We start from the raw sequence: 13,973 nt of genomic DNA on the forward strand, positions 1-13,973 counted from the left end.
TTTTGAATTTCGTGCCATTATTTGAAAATATCCTAATCTAGAGCAACACTACAAATGCACGATTTCCGTTGAATGTTCAAGCATTGATTGCTATGTTGCAATCACCAGCTAATTTTGGTCTTGTCTTAGATCAGTGCCATGTCAACTAGTATTAGAAATAATTCTGTGACTGATTGTGATCAGATGATGGAGCAAATGCATCAGCATAACGAACTATAAGCTGCAAGTCCAAAACTGTGTTTTTATGTCACGACAGCTACTTCTTGCGTCTATTTTCTCTGATGTAGAAAATATAACTAAAGAGCACCAAAGGCATCAATGAACTTGAAAGTCTTTGGACGTTACGACTGCCATACTCGTAGGAATATCATTTCGTGCTTGTAAAACGAAATACGATTTTTTGAAATGTTTTGGATGATTTAACAGAACTGACAGCAGGCTGCAAGGCAAAGTCTGCGTTTGTCTCATCGCGACAGTAACTCTACGCATTCCTGTAACGTACAAGATATAACTAATATGTACCTGATTCTCCAAAAGCATAAATAAAGTTAACAGTCCATGGACGATATGATTGATGGCGCGCGTACTCGACGCGCGTGTTCTAAGTGCAATTTCTGGAACGCACACCGTGGGCAAACGCGTGCGAGATGCTGTGAGACTAGCAACAGGCGATCGCGCGGCGCCAGTATTGCTTGGGAGGAGCCGACCGAATTTGACGTCACCGCACGCCGAGGCGTTGCGCGCCGTCGCGATGCCGAGGCTTGGGTACGTCGCCGGGGCAACGGCGCCCGCCCGCGTGTGGAGTGCGTGGCCGTGGCAACGCGGTTGCCGCCAGCCTCGCGGACAGGATCTATCATCTCCAGGTGAAAAATTTGATGCGCGATTTTGGTTCGCATTGTTTCGTTTTTTTTTTTTTCAACAGACTGTTGGTTCTGGGAATCACATCGAGCTCGGATTTCATTGCAGCCGATTCTGGGAAATTAATATTGCGCTTTTCCGTGCACGATGCAACCAACCCCTGACGCTGTATGACCATCACGGCGTAACGAAACGTGCAAAAAATATATACGCGTTTCATTAATTTCAAAAAAGTAGGGCAGTAAGTTTCGAAAATAGGAATTTTCTACTGGGACGTAACATATTTCTCAGCTTTTATGGTGTGGCAACAGAGCAATTTGACATCGAGTCACTCAGAAGAAAGATACCTGCACGTTGTAACAATGGTATAAGTAGATAGTTGTCCTAATACCAAGAGGCTAGTGGTGTGACACTCTTGTACGTGTCAAGGTATTTTGACATCAAAATAAATGACCTGCTAGACCTGAACCATTATGTGGGCTTGAAAGAGACCAATATAAGGCACCAAATGGTAGGGGATCAACAGATACACCTTCTTATAGGCAAAAATATTCTTGGTATTTCCACCGACTGGCTCCAGAAAGCTTCAGAAGCTTCAACGAGCTGTGTTTTAGGATAAGTTGAGACACTGCTGGTACAAATCTTCTGTACCGCATGGGCAACTCAGTAGATGAGACATGCATAGTCCGTGGAACGGAAAAGAAATGGACACACACAATGCAGGTTTCCAGAACTTAAGAACCACACATATAGAAAAGCCAGTACTGCATCTCGATGAGTTAACAGCCAAAGCTCACTAGGACTTCATTGGGTTTATCCGAATGATTGAGCGTCTGCCTAGGAGGATTGAACAAGTTCAATGGTGATTTTTTGGATAGAACCACCAATCATGAATTTACGTGAAGTTTAAATCTTCTGTTAGGAAAGGAGGGTACAAAATTTAGAAAATAGGTATTTCAGGTTGGAACGTTGCATATTTCTCAGCATTTATGGTGTGGTAGCAGAACAATTGGACATCGAGTTTGTCACTCAGAAGAAAGATACCTACACGTTGTAACACTGGTATAAGTAGGTAGTTTGAAAATATCAGTATCTATGAGAACATGCCTGAGATTCATTAAGATGTCTTAATACCAAGAGGCTTATTGTGGCAATAGGTGACTCTCTTGTAGGTGTCATTGTATTCTGATATCGGAGTACATGACCTGCTGGACCAGAACCATTATGTGGGCTTGAAAGAGGCCCATATAAGGCGCCAAATGGGAGGTCAGCAACAGAAGTAAAACTCCTGGATTCGCATAGGCAAAAATGGAGAGAGACACTGCTGGTACAAATCTTCTGTACCGCATTGGAAAGTCAGTAGATGAGACATGCATACTGTGTGGAACGGAAGAGAAATGAACACACATCATGCAAGTTTACAGAACTGGATGGCCTAAGACCCAGTCAGCACTGCATCTTGATGAGATATCAGCCACAGTTCATTAGGACTTCATTGGATTTATCTAAGTGATTGAGGGTCTCCTTAAGTTCGAACATGTTCAATGGTGATTTATTGGATAGAACCACCAATCATGAATTAACGTGGAGTTTAAATCTTCCTGCTGAAAAACTGAACCAGCACAATAGTTTTCAAGTAACGCTACTCACTGATAATTAATAATCAGAGAAGGCATACTACACACTCAGTGCTATGTAGAAAACATTGAAGAGGCAGTCCTTTCAATTTGACCATTATACGATAAAATTTGGTCCAATACCGTCCAGAACCGTCGTAAAACGCCCGATCAAGGATGACCAAAATGACGGGAATCTCTCAGGGCCTCCGAAACGGGCTTACCCTGCGTTTCCTGTCCGGATAATCGATACCCCTCTTAACGATAATTTATTGGATATTCAACGGGCAACTTCAATACTACGAGAATCATAAATGTTCGAGGAGTTACGGAGTTAACTACGGTCAGGTGTCCCTGTTACGCCGACATTATAAGGGCGTTCGCACCGTTAGGGCTGTCCAACTGTCGAAACTTTCCCGATATGGGATGGTTGTTTACAACCTCCGAGTGGATGGCCTTTTTGCTCGTTAAATATTGACAGGTATATTTCGTATAATGTGAGGAGGAATTCGTTGGAGCATACATGAGGGCGTCCTTCTCCATCTGATGGTGCTAGTTGAAGAAACGACTCTTCTTATTTTTGTGGAAAACTCGTTATGGAACTTTTAATGGCGTATCCGATAGTTTATTACGGCCATCATGGTTATTAATGGACGTATGATCCCGCATAACCTCTATCATTACTTATAATCTTTCGAAGAGTTAATGATGAATAGAGGTGGAAAATCATCAGTGATATATGGTTATAGAACTCCAGTGCGACCAATCAGGCTTCTGATGATTAAGACGTGCATAGTCAACTGAGTTGAAAATGTGACGGATATACGTGAAGAATAATGGAGAGTTCAACATTGATTTGTCCTGTCACTTCGAAAGCGTATCTGTAAGATCTTGGTTAGGTTAGGGTTGAATTCTACTTCCCAACTTAGTGCACCACAACAAGAAAACATAATGAATGAATTTGGAGGAGATTTCAGGACACTGGACTATATTCCCGTTTTTCTCTGACCCCAAAACGAGGGAAAACAAATTGATTCAAAATGGAAACTTTCTACTTTTTGCTTCAACCGTCTCTCGAACCTGATGATGCTCGGCGGAGAACTCTTACGAGTACCAGACTTTCCACGCACAAAATCAGCGGATTCTTTCTCTTCACTACACAACCGAATTTTCAAAACCTCGATTTAGAATCAAATACTAGTTTTCAGATTTTCATGGGGAAAATCCTTTCTTTCTGGTGATATGAATACCTAGATGGGTGGCTCTGACTTCAACTTGAAAAAGCGCGCTCAGAGGTTTTTGTTATTTGCCAGTACTTCATCGTATTTTTCTCATAACAACAAGAGAACTCTATACATTCACTATTACTCAGAGGAGAGAGACAATATTACAAAAAAGAGGAACAATCATCTAGACCTCTCCCATAACGAATTTCGAAATATTCCACTCCATGCCACCTGCTCTCTGTTCATCCCAACGGTTGATCCTGGATGCAAGAGATCTGTCGTGTCGGCCTCGATTGCCCTGTTTCCATTCCCGGTGTCTCCCTAGTAACGGGTCGAATAACTGGCTCATTACAACGACTTGAACATTTCCTATTGATGCTTCCAATAAGCTGAAAGTGGCAGTCATGTAGAAAACATGCTACCGTTACCATAACGACTGTTTATAATGAATCTCCTCCTAATTAGCCTGCCATAACTTCCGAATCCAAAATGGAACGGCGACGCCGTTTTCAGGTGCAACTTATTTTATTTCGCTCCTAATAACATCCCACTCTTCTTCCGATTGCTTGTTTTCCGATTGGTTTTTTCCTGCGTCCGCACGGGTTGCTTTTATCGTAGGTATTGGTTTTAACTTTCGTTTCGCTAATGGACATTTTGAATATACATATTGGAAGATTATGAAAAAGGTAAATGAGGGACTGACTCTCACCAGCTTCCGGTGAAATTATCCATAGAAACGTACAGATTTAAGGCTCAATCAAGGATAAAAAAATGCAAGTCTTGGTTCGCAATTATAAGATGGTGGACTGGTACGTAGTTTCCTATGACATTATGGTTCTACCACACCAAAACAATTGGGAAAACAGAGGATAAATTGTCCTCATAAATCAACTTGGTGGTATTTTGGTTGAATTTGGACATGTAGCTAATGCTAATGTTTATAGGACACTTTGAAGGGCCCTTTTGCTGTGAAGAAAGAATTTCGTTGTGCTGTTACCGGCTGCAAACGATCTTGTGCGACGGTTGTAGTTCCTGCTCTTGAACCAACACACTCATTGTTCAAGTTGGAAGGCTTCTGAACGGAAGTGGAACAACAACTACTCAACTCAACATATTGTACGAGGATATATTGAAAAATTCTTAGCCTATTATAGAACCAAACAAAATTTCAATGTCAAAATATTTCATTACTCAAAATATTCTAATCTTAATTGGATACATTTATCACAGCGAAGCTGCAACGTCTCAAGACCTTTAAAAAAAAAATGTTTCTTCTTGCTATGCAAACCAGACCTCCGCAGCTTCTATTACCTCCTCGTTGGAAGAAAATTTACGACCTCTTAACCTTTTTTTCGGTTGAAGAAAGAGATGATAGTCGGATGGAGCCAAATCTGGTGAATAAGGGGGGTGTTCTAGTAATTCAAACCCTAAATCACGAATTTTTTGCATGGCAACATGAGATTTGTGTGCATGGTCGTTGTCCTGCAAAAACAAAACACCTTTGGATAGCTTTCCGCGTCTTTTCTCCTTAATTGTAATGTCGAATAGTAATCTCCGATTATTGTTCTACCCTCATCCAAAAAATCAGTCATGATTACTCCATGGCAATCCCAAAAAAGTGAAGCAAGAACTTTTCCAGCAGATTTTTGGACACGAAACTGTTTAGGTCTAGGAGAACCAGAGTGTAGGCATTCCGACGATTGTTGCTTTGTTTCTGGATCGTAGAAATGCACTCAAGTCTCATCCATAGTAACAATTCGGTTTAAGAAGTCTACAACGTTTTCAAATCGAGAACAGATCGAATGCGCTTGGTCAACATTCGTTGACGTGGACTATATGATGAACGTGTTCGTATGGAATATCCAGTGCTTCAGATATCCGTTTTAGTCCAATTCAACGGTCTGATAAAATCATGTCATGAACTGCATCGATATTTTCGGGGACTAACACAGAAACTGGCCTTCCCGATCGTCCATCATCTTCAATGGAAAATTTACCTCCTTTGAAGCTTGCTTTCATGGTCGCATACGAAGGACTGGAAATCAGTTATTAAGAACCAATTACGCAAGGATTAAACAAGAACCTAAAAATTCGTTTCACGTATTACTTCGTGAGAAATAACCTGAAGGAAATATTAAGAGCACCTCAGCTTTTCAGTGAGATATCGGACGGTTACATCCAAACAGGTAAAAAATGCCTATTCAATGTTTTCGAGCCACTCCGCAGGATCTTATATAAAAGTATTTACGAGGCTGGTAAACAAAGCCATAAAGACTAAAGGATATCTAGAGTCCTTCTCGAGTACCCATTGAGGAACGAGCCAACTTTCGTAATCATCTTACGTAGCTAACGTATTTAATGCTGCCGGTTCTTTAGAGAATCCACCTTATCGACCAGCATATTTTCCTTTCTTTCATTTTATTTAATCTTTATAGGTGGAACTCCACTTTGTTATTCGATTCCTCGCTAGGCCAATTCTTGCAGGATATTTGTTGGAGCAAGTTTGTATGACTGGGAGAGTAAGGAGTGGTCATTTATCGAGGAGTCGAAGATTTGGCAGTAAATCAAGAAGCTGCAGATATGAAATTTTGGATGGATTACTCGCTGGTTTCATAATTTGAAGTGAATTTTATGAGTCATGAAAAATAAAAAAAATTTAGTTTATGTGACTTGTCAGTTGAAAAAGGGGAATATTTAGGTAAATATTCAAAGTGAAAAAATAAATGTTGAAACGTATTGTTCATTTGTCAACTGCCAACAGCTGGCAAGTGTCAATCACTTGTTCGTGGAGGGAAGACTACTCAACATACACTTGCACGAAATATTTAAATTTCGTAAAGTTTTCTTGACTTTCCATTTTCGTAGGCGATTCTAAGTAAGACTAAGTATGAGGAAGGATTCAAAAGAAAAATAAACAAAATCGTTCTAGCCGTTTTTAGGTGATGCGAGTACAGCGCAAAATGGAGCACCATTTTTATTTATAAAGATAAATTAATGGACGCCGAATGAGTCGTCATTACAAATTATGATCACATTTTCACGGCAGAGTGAAAGAAATAGGCCAACCTCGAATCTGCAACATTCATTAGTAGTTATCAACAAATCGGTGCTCCAGGCACTTTCAATGTAAAAGTCTCTTGATTAAAGCCTGAAGCACGTTTGAGCCGCCCCATCAAACGATGGAGGCATAAACGCACTCCACAGAGTTTCAATAATTGGTTCTTTCAAACCCCAACATGATACGTCATTGCGTGTTTGATGGCATGTAATGAATAGCCATCAACTCGAACATTAAAAGGACGTTATTAGAAATATTCGGTAATTTTCGAGTTATCGGCAATGATCATACGAATTCCTGGGATTCATCAATCCTTTATCTGCCCCATCTAAACCGCCGGTTATTCACAATAAATGCATTCGAATGCGTGCCATTGGCTGCCTAATGAAGGAATTTCGTATATATATTTTATTCGTCCAATGAAACCGAAAACCCAATCAACTTGGCTAATATGCGAAACGATCAGATCTATTCGTTACGGTCCGCGAATCACAGGAATGTTTTTGATGTTCAACGATCCATAGAGGAACTTTAAAATTATAACCGATGGCGTTATTGCAAAGAGCTATCACTGCTGCGGTGTGATGAATATAATCACCACCTCACTATGGGTATGAGCTGCATATTTCAGCTCTATGATGGATAAACCTACTCCGAAAATTTTTCAATCGTCAGCACACATTTGAGCCTACGCTGTGATCAAGTTTGTATTAAGGGCAGCTATACGAATATGTAGGTATTGATAAATAGTTAGCCTAGACCATGCATAAAAAAAATATAGCGTTACTATAGCAACGAACAATAACTCATTAGATAGAAATGTCAGTGTGAAGTTTGAGGTCAAAAAAGTAAACCAGAGTTACGCAATAAATAAAAAGAAAAAAGATGTCCACGGAAATTGTGAGAATCGAAAAATTGGAGTATCGAGACATCATCAAGTACCTGTATTTAAAGGGGTTAAGAGGTAAGCAGATTTACGAAGATATGCTTAATACCCTTGGTGATCAATGTTCTTCGTATGCGTCCGTGCAAAATTGGACTGCAGGCTTCAAAAGAAGTAAATTTTCCATTGAAGATGATGACCGATCGGGAAGGCCAGTTTCTGTGTCAGTCCACGAAAATATTGATGCAGTTCATGACATGATTTTATCAGACCGTCGAATTGGGCTAAAACGGATATCTGAAGCACTGAATATTTTATACGAACGCGTTCATGATATTTGGACATGAGAAAAATTTCTGCAAAATGGATCACCAAATGTTGACCAAAAGCGTGCAAGGGTAGAAGCATCGCGTTCAATCTGTGCTCGATTTGAAAACGATGTAGACTTCTTAAACCGAATTGTTATTATGGATGAGACTTGGATACATTTCTACCGAGATTTCTACGATTCAGAAACAAAGTAACAATCCATGGAATGGCGACGCTATGGTTCTCCAAGACCTAAGAAGTTTCGTGTCCAAAAATCTGCTGGAAAAGTTCTTGCTTTAATTCTTTGAGATTGCCATGCTGTAATCATGAGTGATTTTTGGATAAGGGTAGAACAATAACCGGACATTATTATTCGACATTTGGTACTGACCACTCTACGGGAAAAAATGAAGACGCGGAAAGCTACCCAAAGGCATTTTGTTTCAGCAGGACAACGAACCTGCACACAAATCTCATGTTGCTATGCAAAAAATTCGAGATTTAGGGTTTGAATTACTAGAACACCCCCCTTATTCACCAGATTTGGCTCCATCCAACTATCATCTCTTTCCTCAACTGAAAAAAAGTTTAAAAAGTCGTAAATTTTCTTCCAACGAGGAGGTAATAAAAGCTGTGGAGGTCTGGTTTGCAGAGCCAGAAGAAAAATTTTTTTTGAAAGGTCTAGAGACGTTGCAGGTATGCTGTAATAAATGTATCCAATTAAGAGGAGAATATTTGGAGTAATAAAATTTTTTGACAGTGCGTTTGGTTCTATAGAAGGCTAAGAATTTTTCCATATATCCTCGTATATTAGATGATCACCATCAGCTTGATTGCACCAGATATATAAATGTAAATTTAACCACTCCACACTCCAGCACCGTCTGCAAACATCTCTAACGTTCCTAAACTGATGGAAGCTCACAGTCAGTAGATCATATCACTGAGTCTACAATAGTCTATTAGTGTTATTACACTGGGAGCAAATTATTATTATTAAATATGCATTAAGGTTTTCGTCGAATACTAAATCATCTATTCTATATTACCATTGTTCCCCATCACATCAGATTGATAAAAAAAATCGCAAATCACACCCTCTAAACGACATTATCGATTTTGCTATATCCCAAGTAGCGCCCAATGAAATTTTATTGGCACCAATTTTTTACGTAGCATCATAATGGTTTCGATGGCAGTTTTATCGTCGACTTTAAAGAGGTTATCGAGACAGGGATATTGGCTGTATTTATAGTCTTTCGTTATGGAATATCTACATCATTTATAGTGACTTCATATCGGGTTCGGTAGCTCAGTTCAGAAATACGGTTTCGTGAAATTGGTCAAATCCATACTTTCATAACCCTCTAATCTTCATCGAGCAATACTGATTCCTAACGTTAAACAGAGTGAATAAAAGTCTTCGATATACCTACAGGTTAGTTTTTAATTCGAAATGAGCAACTTTTCATGAGTTTATTATGCACCCTCTAGGATGGAGTGTTTCAAATGGCAACCCTAACTTTTTATGCCAGAAAAGGAAAGATCTTTCGTTGCCGGCGTATGCAATGGTTAAACTTTTTGAGGTCAATGACATGTACTTCAAACGTTATTGATGTTTTTGAAGTAAACTGTAATGAAAAATGCAAAGATTATAGAGTAGAAAGATAGGAAACGCCCTCATATCGCTAGTACTAAAAACCGACTACATTTTGGCCAGTGAAAACACGCGTGACAATGAGATGGCGCTAAAAACGCACTGTCAATATAGGAAAACTTTTTGATAACAGTTTTCTGTTTTTTAATTGAGGGGCGCGAAATTCGAATTCTATTTCTCATATTGCATTCCAATATTGACTTTGTTTTTATCAGAAAACACACATCCTGAGCGACAAAGCAAAAGTATGGTTTTGCTTTGTGATCAGGATGTTAGTTTTCATCTAAACATTGTTTGGAATCGATTGATATCAACGAAAAACGCTATTGGATGTGCTATATGTTTATTTGCAATTCATAAAAAATTTACAAAAATTGAAATAGTGGGCAATAAATGAAGCTTTAACTAGGACACTAAAGTATATGGTGATAGGCTGATCTGCTATACGTCGAAGGTGTTGTTTCTGTATAAAAGGTTGTTCTGAATTAATGAACTTAGTTGAATTCGTAAAATATACATATATCAGAAATTAATATGAACCAATATTCGACATACCATCATAGCATACATATTCCAGTTACTTACATATGTAGGTATTATTTAAAGAATTTTCAGAACCAATCATGAAAAAAAACCTTATATACAGACATATATGCAAGACCTGTATGTCAGTATAGTTTCTTGGTGCTTTTTTATGATTTCCTTATGATATGGTCTCTTCATGACACAATATACAAATTGATTAATGAATGAACAAAACACTCACAGCAGGTTTCATAAAACTTTGACTTTCTAAACAACAATTTGACAGTCACTTGGTTCCCAAATGGAAATCAATAAAACCTCTGCATTTCTGAATATATTGAAAGAGTAGCAATTGAGAATCATTGAATGGACCTATAAAGATCATCATTTTCCCTTAATAGGCCGTTCATGCAAGGGATGCATACATCAATTTACGTCGATGAACAGTTCTCAATTGACCTGCAGTAAAATGTTCATTGCACATGGTGTAGTTAGTAGTGTTTGCTGAATTAATTGTCTTCAAGCTCTGAGAATTTTATCCACTTCGGAGCACTGAAAATTAGAATCAATGAATGACCGATTCACATGTTCTGACTTTTAATACTTACGCTTCCATTTTTTTTAGTTGAGTGAAAAACTTAAATAACGTAAATTACATTTTATTATTTGATCCACCGTTTTTCAACATTCAATAATTTTCGAACAATATTTTGATGTTTTCACAAAAAATTCAAAAATCAGCAACTAGAACAAGCCAGATAAACAAAAAGCGGAATGAGAATCAAAACATTTAAAACCTCTTCGATCAAAATTGACGTCTGAAAAAATTTCATATATTTCTGCAAATGGCACTCAAATTAATATTTTAACCAGTCCTAGCGTCTTAAAAACACGCGTGACACACAGATGGCGATCAAATCGCTTTAGTCGCCTCGTTTCCCATCTTTCTACTCTATAATCTTTGGAAAAATGGTTAATGAGAAACGACACATCAATGATCGAATCATCCACAGCAAAAAATGTCATTTTTGACAGGAAAAAGTAAGGGTTCCCATTCAAAAAACCCAATATCCCTGCACCCTTCTTAGAGGGTATACTGCAAGACTCCCTGATAATTATAAATAAAATTTGCTCCGTTTTATTTGAGCTGTTCGAGATTCTTTCTACAAAATGTGGAATAGCGAGGACTGATTTTGCTCTACCTTTTTACACACTCCATATAGGAACAAAAATCATGCATTTTCTGGAAGTGGATTCGCTGTCGACATCCTGCGAATTCAATGCCTCTTTCGAAATGTTCCGGATCTAAATCTTATCAGAGTTTCCTCGAAACTGACTAGAGGGATTCCTCTACAAAATTGCTCCAGCTTCCCGTTGCATCCCCTGCTGCTTTTGAGAATCCTTCCTGCCTCTTCTCGAAAGTGACTCCTTTTGTTTCGGGACTTCACTAGTTCCTGAAGTGCTTCCAGTTTCTAATTTCCGATTACACGATATGAAAACTTACTCGAACATCGTTTCCCTTTCACCTCAACCCGAAATTAAATGAAAACGGAACTGTATGGATCCTATAAGGTAGGAAACATCCCCGTCTGTAGGGCAACTCTAACTCGTGTCGCTAAAATCTGACTATTACTCTAATTAAAATCGATCCTACATTAAGTATAATCACAATTATCCCGGAATCTCTTTGTCTCAATACAATTAGTGCTCAAGCTGGCAACAAACAGTAGAATGAAGTTTATACTGTTTTAATTTGGGCGAGTATATAGGAATATTCGCTCTAATTGGACTAATTAGACATTTCGCCTGACTTAACTCAACAGAAATAAAGCAAGTTAACCTGTTATACACCTCAATTATACAGCCCTCTCATTTTATGGGGTCCGCCTTGCATTCCCTCTGTTCTTCGGAATTTTATGCCTTGACTTTAATGTCCTCGAAGGTTGTCTGAATTTTAATATTCCTAGAGAGAATCTACCCAATTTTCAAGGTTTATGTGTTGCATAATTGGCATGAACATTGGTCGCCAATACTTTCAAATTTAGAACTTATTTATGTTCACCCCAAAATTTCATGATATTCCAGATTTATTTCGAATTATCTATATCATATAAACCAAATACTCGGAATGCTATCTAATGGTGGTATTCTGAATTTATCTGTAAGACAATCTGTATCTTTTCATAACAAACCTTTTAGGGCTTTCACTCCCAATCTCTGAAACAAAATTAATTAAAAATGAAATCAACGATTTGCTCCTGCGTGAATTCTTGCACTAATTTGTCAGGAGCAAATTAACTAGAAAAAATTGTTGCCTGACAATGAACTTAAAATAAATAACGTTGAAACTATAATTCTTCGTAACGTTTCGGAGTCTATATCAGACTCCTTCATCAGACGAAAAAATCTACTTTTGAAAATCTTCTGGAATTGTCGCTTTTTGTCTGACATTAATTGTCAACACACAGAAACAGAGACTGCACAGAAACGTTGATTCATTTAATTTTGAAATTACCGGATGACAGTTCCTTCTTTAATAAATTGATCCAAATATGATCTATTCCTACCGAACAATTTGCCAAATTATTATCCTGATCTAATAGAATACACGTAGACTCTTTAATTTTTCGTTTATAATGGTCTGGTTCTGTCATTAAAATTTTTGTGTTGTCCCAATCCATCATGTGGTCTCCCGTATTAGAACAAATGTGATCTGCGATTTGCGATCGATTAATTTCTCTATTTTTAATATTATTTTTATGTTCGCGTTTTCTTATTTCTAGAGGTCTGGACGTTTCACCTGTATAACTTTTACCACAAATACAGGGTATGTTGTAAATACAATTTTTTGATTTTTGTTTTTCGTTCAAAGGTTTAGTTTTTGTTAATATAGATCTTAAATCATTTTGCGTTTTAAAAACAGTTCGTATGTTGAACTTCGAACCGATTCTTCTTATTTTTTCTGAAAGGCCATTAACATAAGGAATTACATTCAACAAATTTGGTTGTTCTTGACGGTTTGTTGGTTGTTCCTGATCATTATTACGATTTTGGTTAGTCATTTTTCTCTCTAAATTTAATATTGTTTTTTCAATAAAATCTTTTGGGTATTGATTATCCCTAAGAAAATGTTTAATGAAGTCAACTTCATTATTTCTAATTTCGGGTGTAGATGAAATTAAATTAGCTCTATCATAAAGTGTTTTAATGATACCTCTTTTGACACTTACTTGGTGATTGGAATAAATTAGTGCAAGAATTCACGCAGGAGCAAATCGTTGATTTCATTTTTAATCAATTTTGTTTCAGAGATTGGGAGTGAAAGCCCTAAAAGGTTTGTGAAGAGATGCAAAATCCTCCCAAAATAAATTTCAATCGATATCTTTTCATAAGCCTACAGGAAAATTGCAATTCTTGACGTTTTAAGTGATCTGTAGCTTACAGGAATCCGGAACTGTTCTATTTGCGATAAGTAGTTCGAAAGTAACACTGTAAAGAAGATAATTACAGGAACATTTCCAGAATTGCATTATTTATGAATCTATGAATCGTACACTACAGATTCGTAACTTACAGATGAAAAGCAGAATACAATCATAAGTTTAAAAAAGTGCTGTGAAAACAGACACTGTACTAGTAGTGTGTTACTCGATCAACATTTCGGTTGAGCTGGAAAAGTCTCCGATACCATCTAACTCTTGCCTGAATATCCCCTGTTGACCTGGAGCAATTTCTCCGTTTAAATATGTAAAGGACGTTTGAACCCGTTTTATTTCGTCATTTTGGTTTATCTTCCATGTCCTCGGAAATGTTCCCATGACAGCTGCGTGGAAACTCATGA

The 13,973-nt window shown here is 37.8% G+C and overlaps 1 protein-coding gene across 7 annotated transcripts in view; it reads right to left on the reverse strand.

Moving 5' to 3' along the window:
* The window catches only part of LOC123314911 (CUGBP Elav-like family member 4), a 550,340-nt gene that overhangs the window by 235,601 nt on the left and 300,766 nt on the right, over positions 1-13,973 (reverse strand). The window contains exon 1 of one of the 7 annotated variants that reach the window (XM_044900369.1): positions 523-632. The exons of the other annotated variants lie outside the window; for them this stretch is intronic. Within the exon in view, the coding sequence (XP_044756304.1) occupies positions 523-540 (18 nt within the window). The 5' untranslated portion in view covers positions 541-632. Of the gene's footprint in view, positions 1-522; positions 633-13,973 lie in introns of those variants that run through there. 7 annotated transcript variants of the gene reach the window in all.

The sequence above is a fragment of the Coccinella septempunctata genome, chromosome 6 (genome assembly GCF_907165205.1).
Source record: "Coccinella septempunctata chromosome 6, icCocSept1.1, whole genome shotgun sequence".
Taxonomy (NCBI): Eukaryota; Metazoa; Arthropoda; class Insecta; order Coleoptera; family Coccinellidae; genus Coccinella; species Coccinella septempunctata.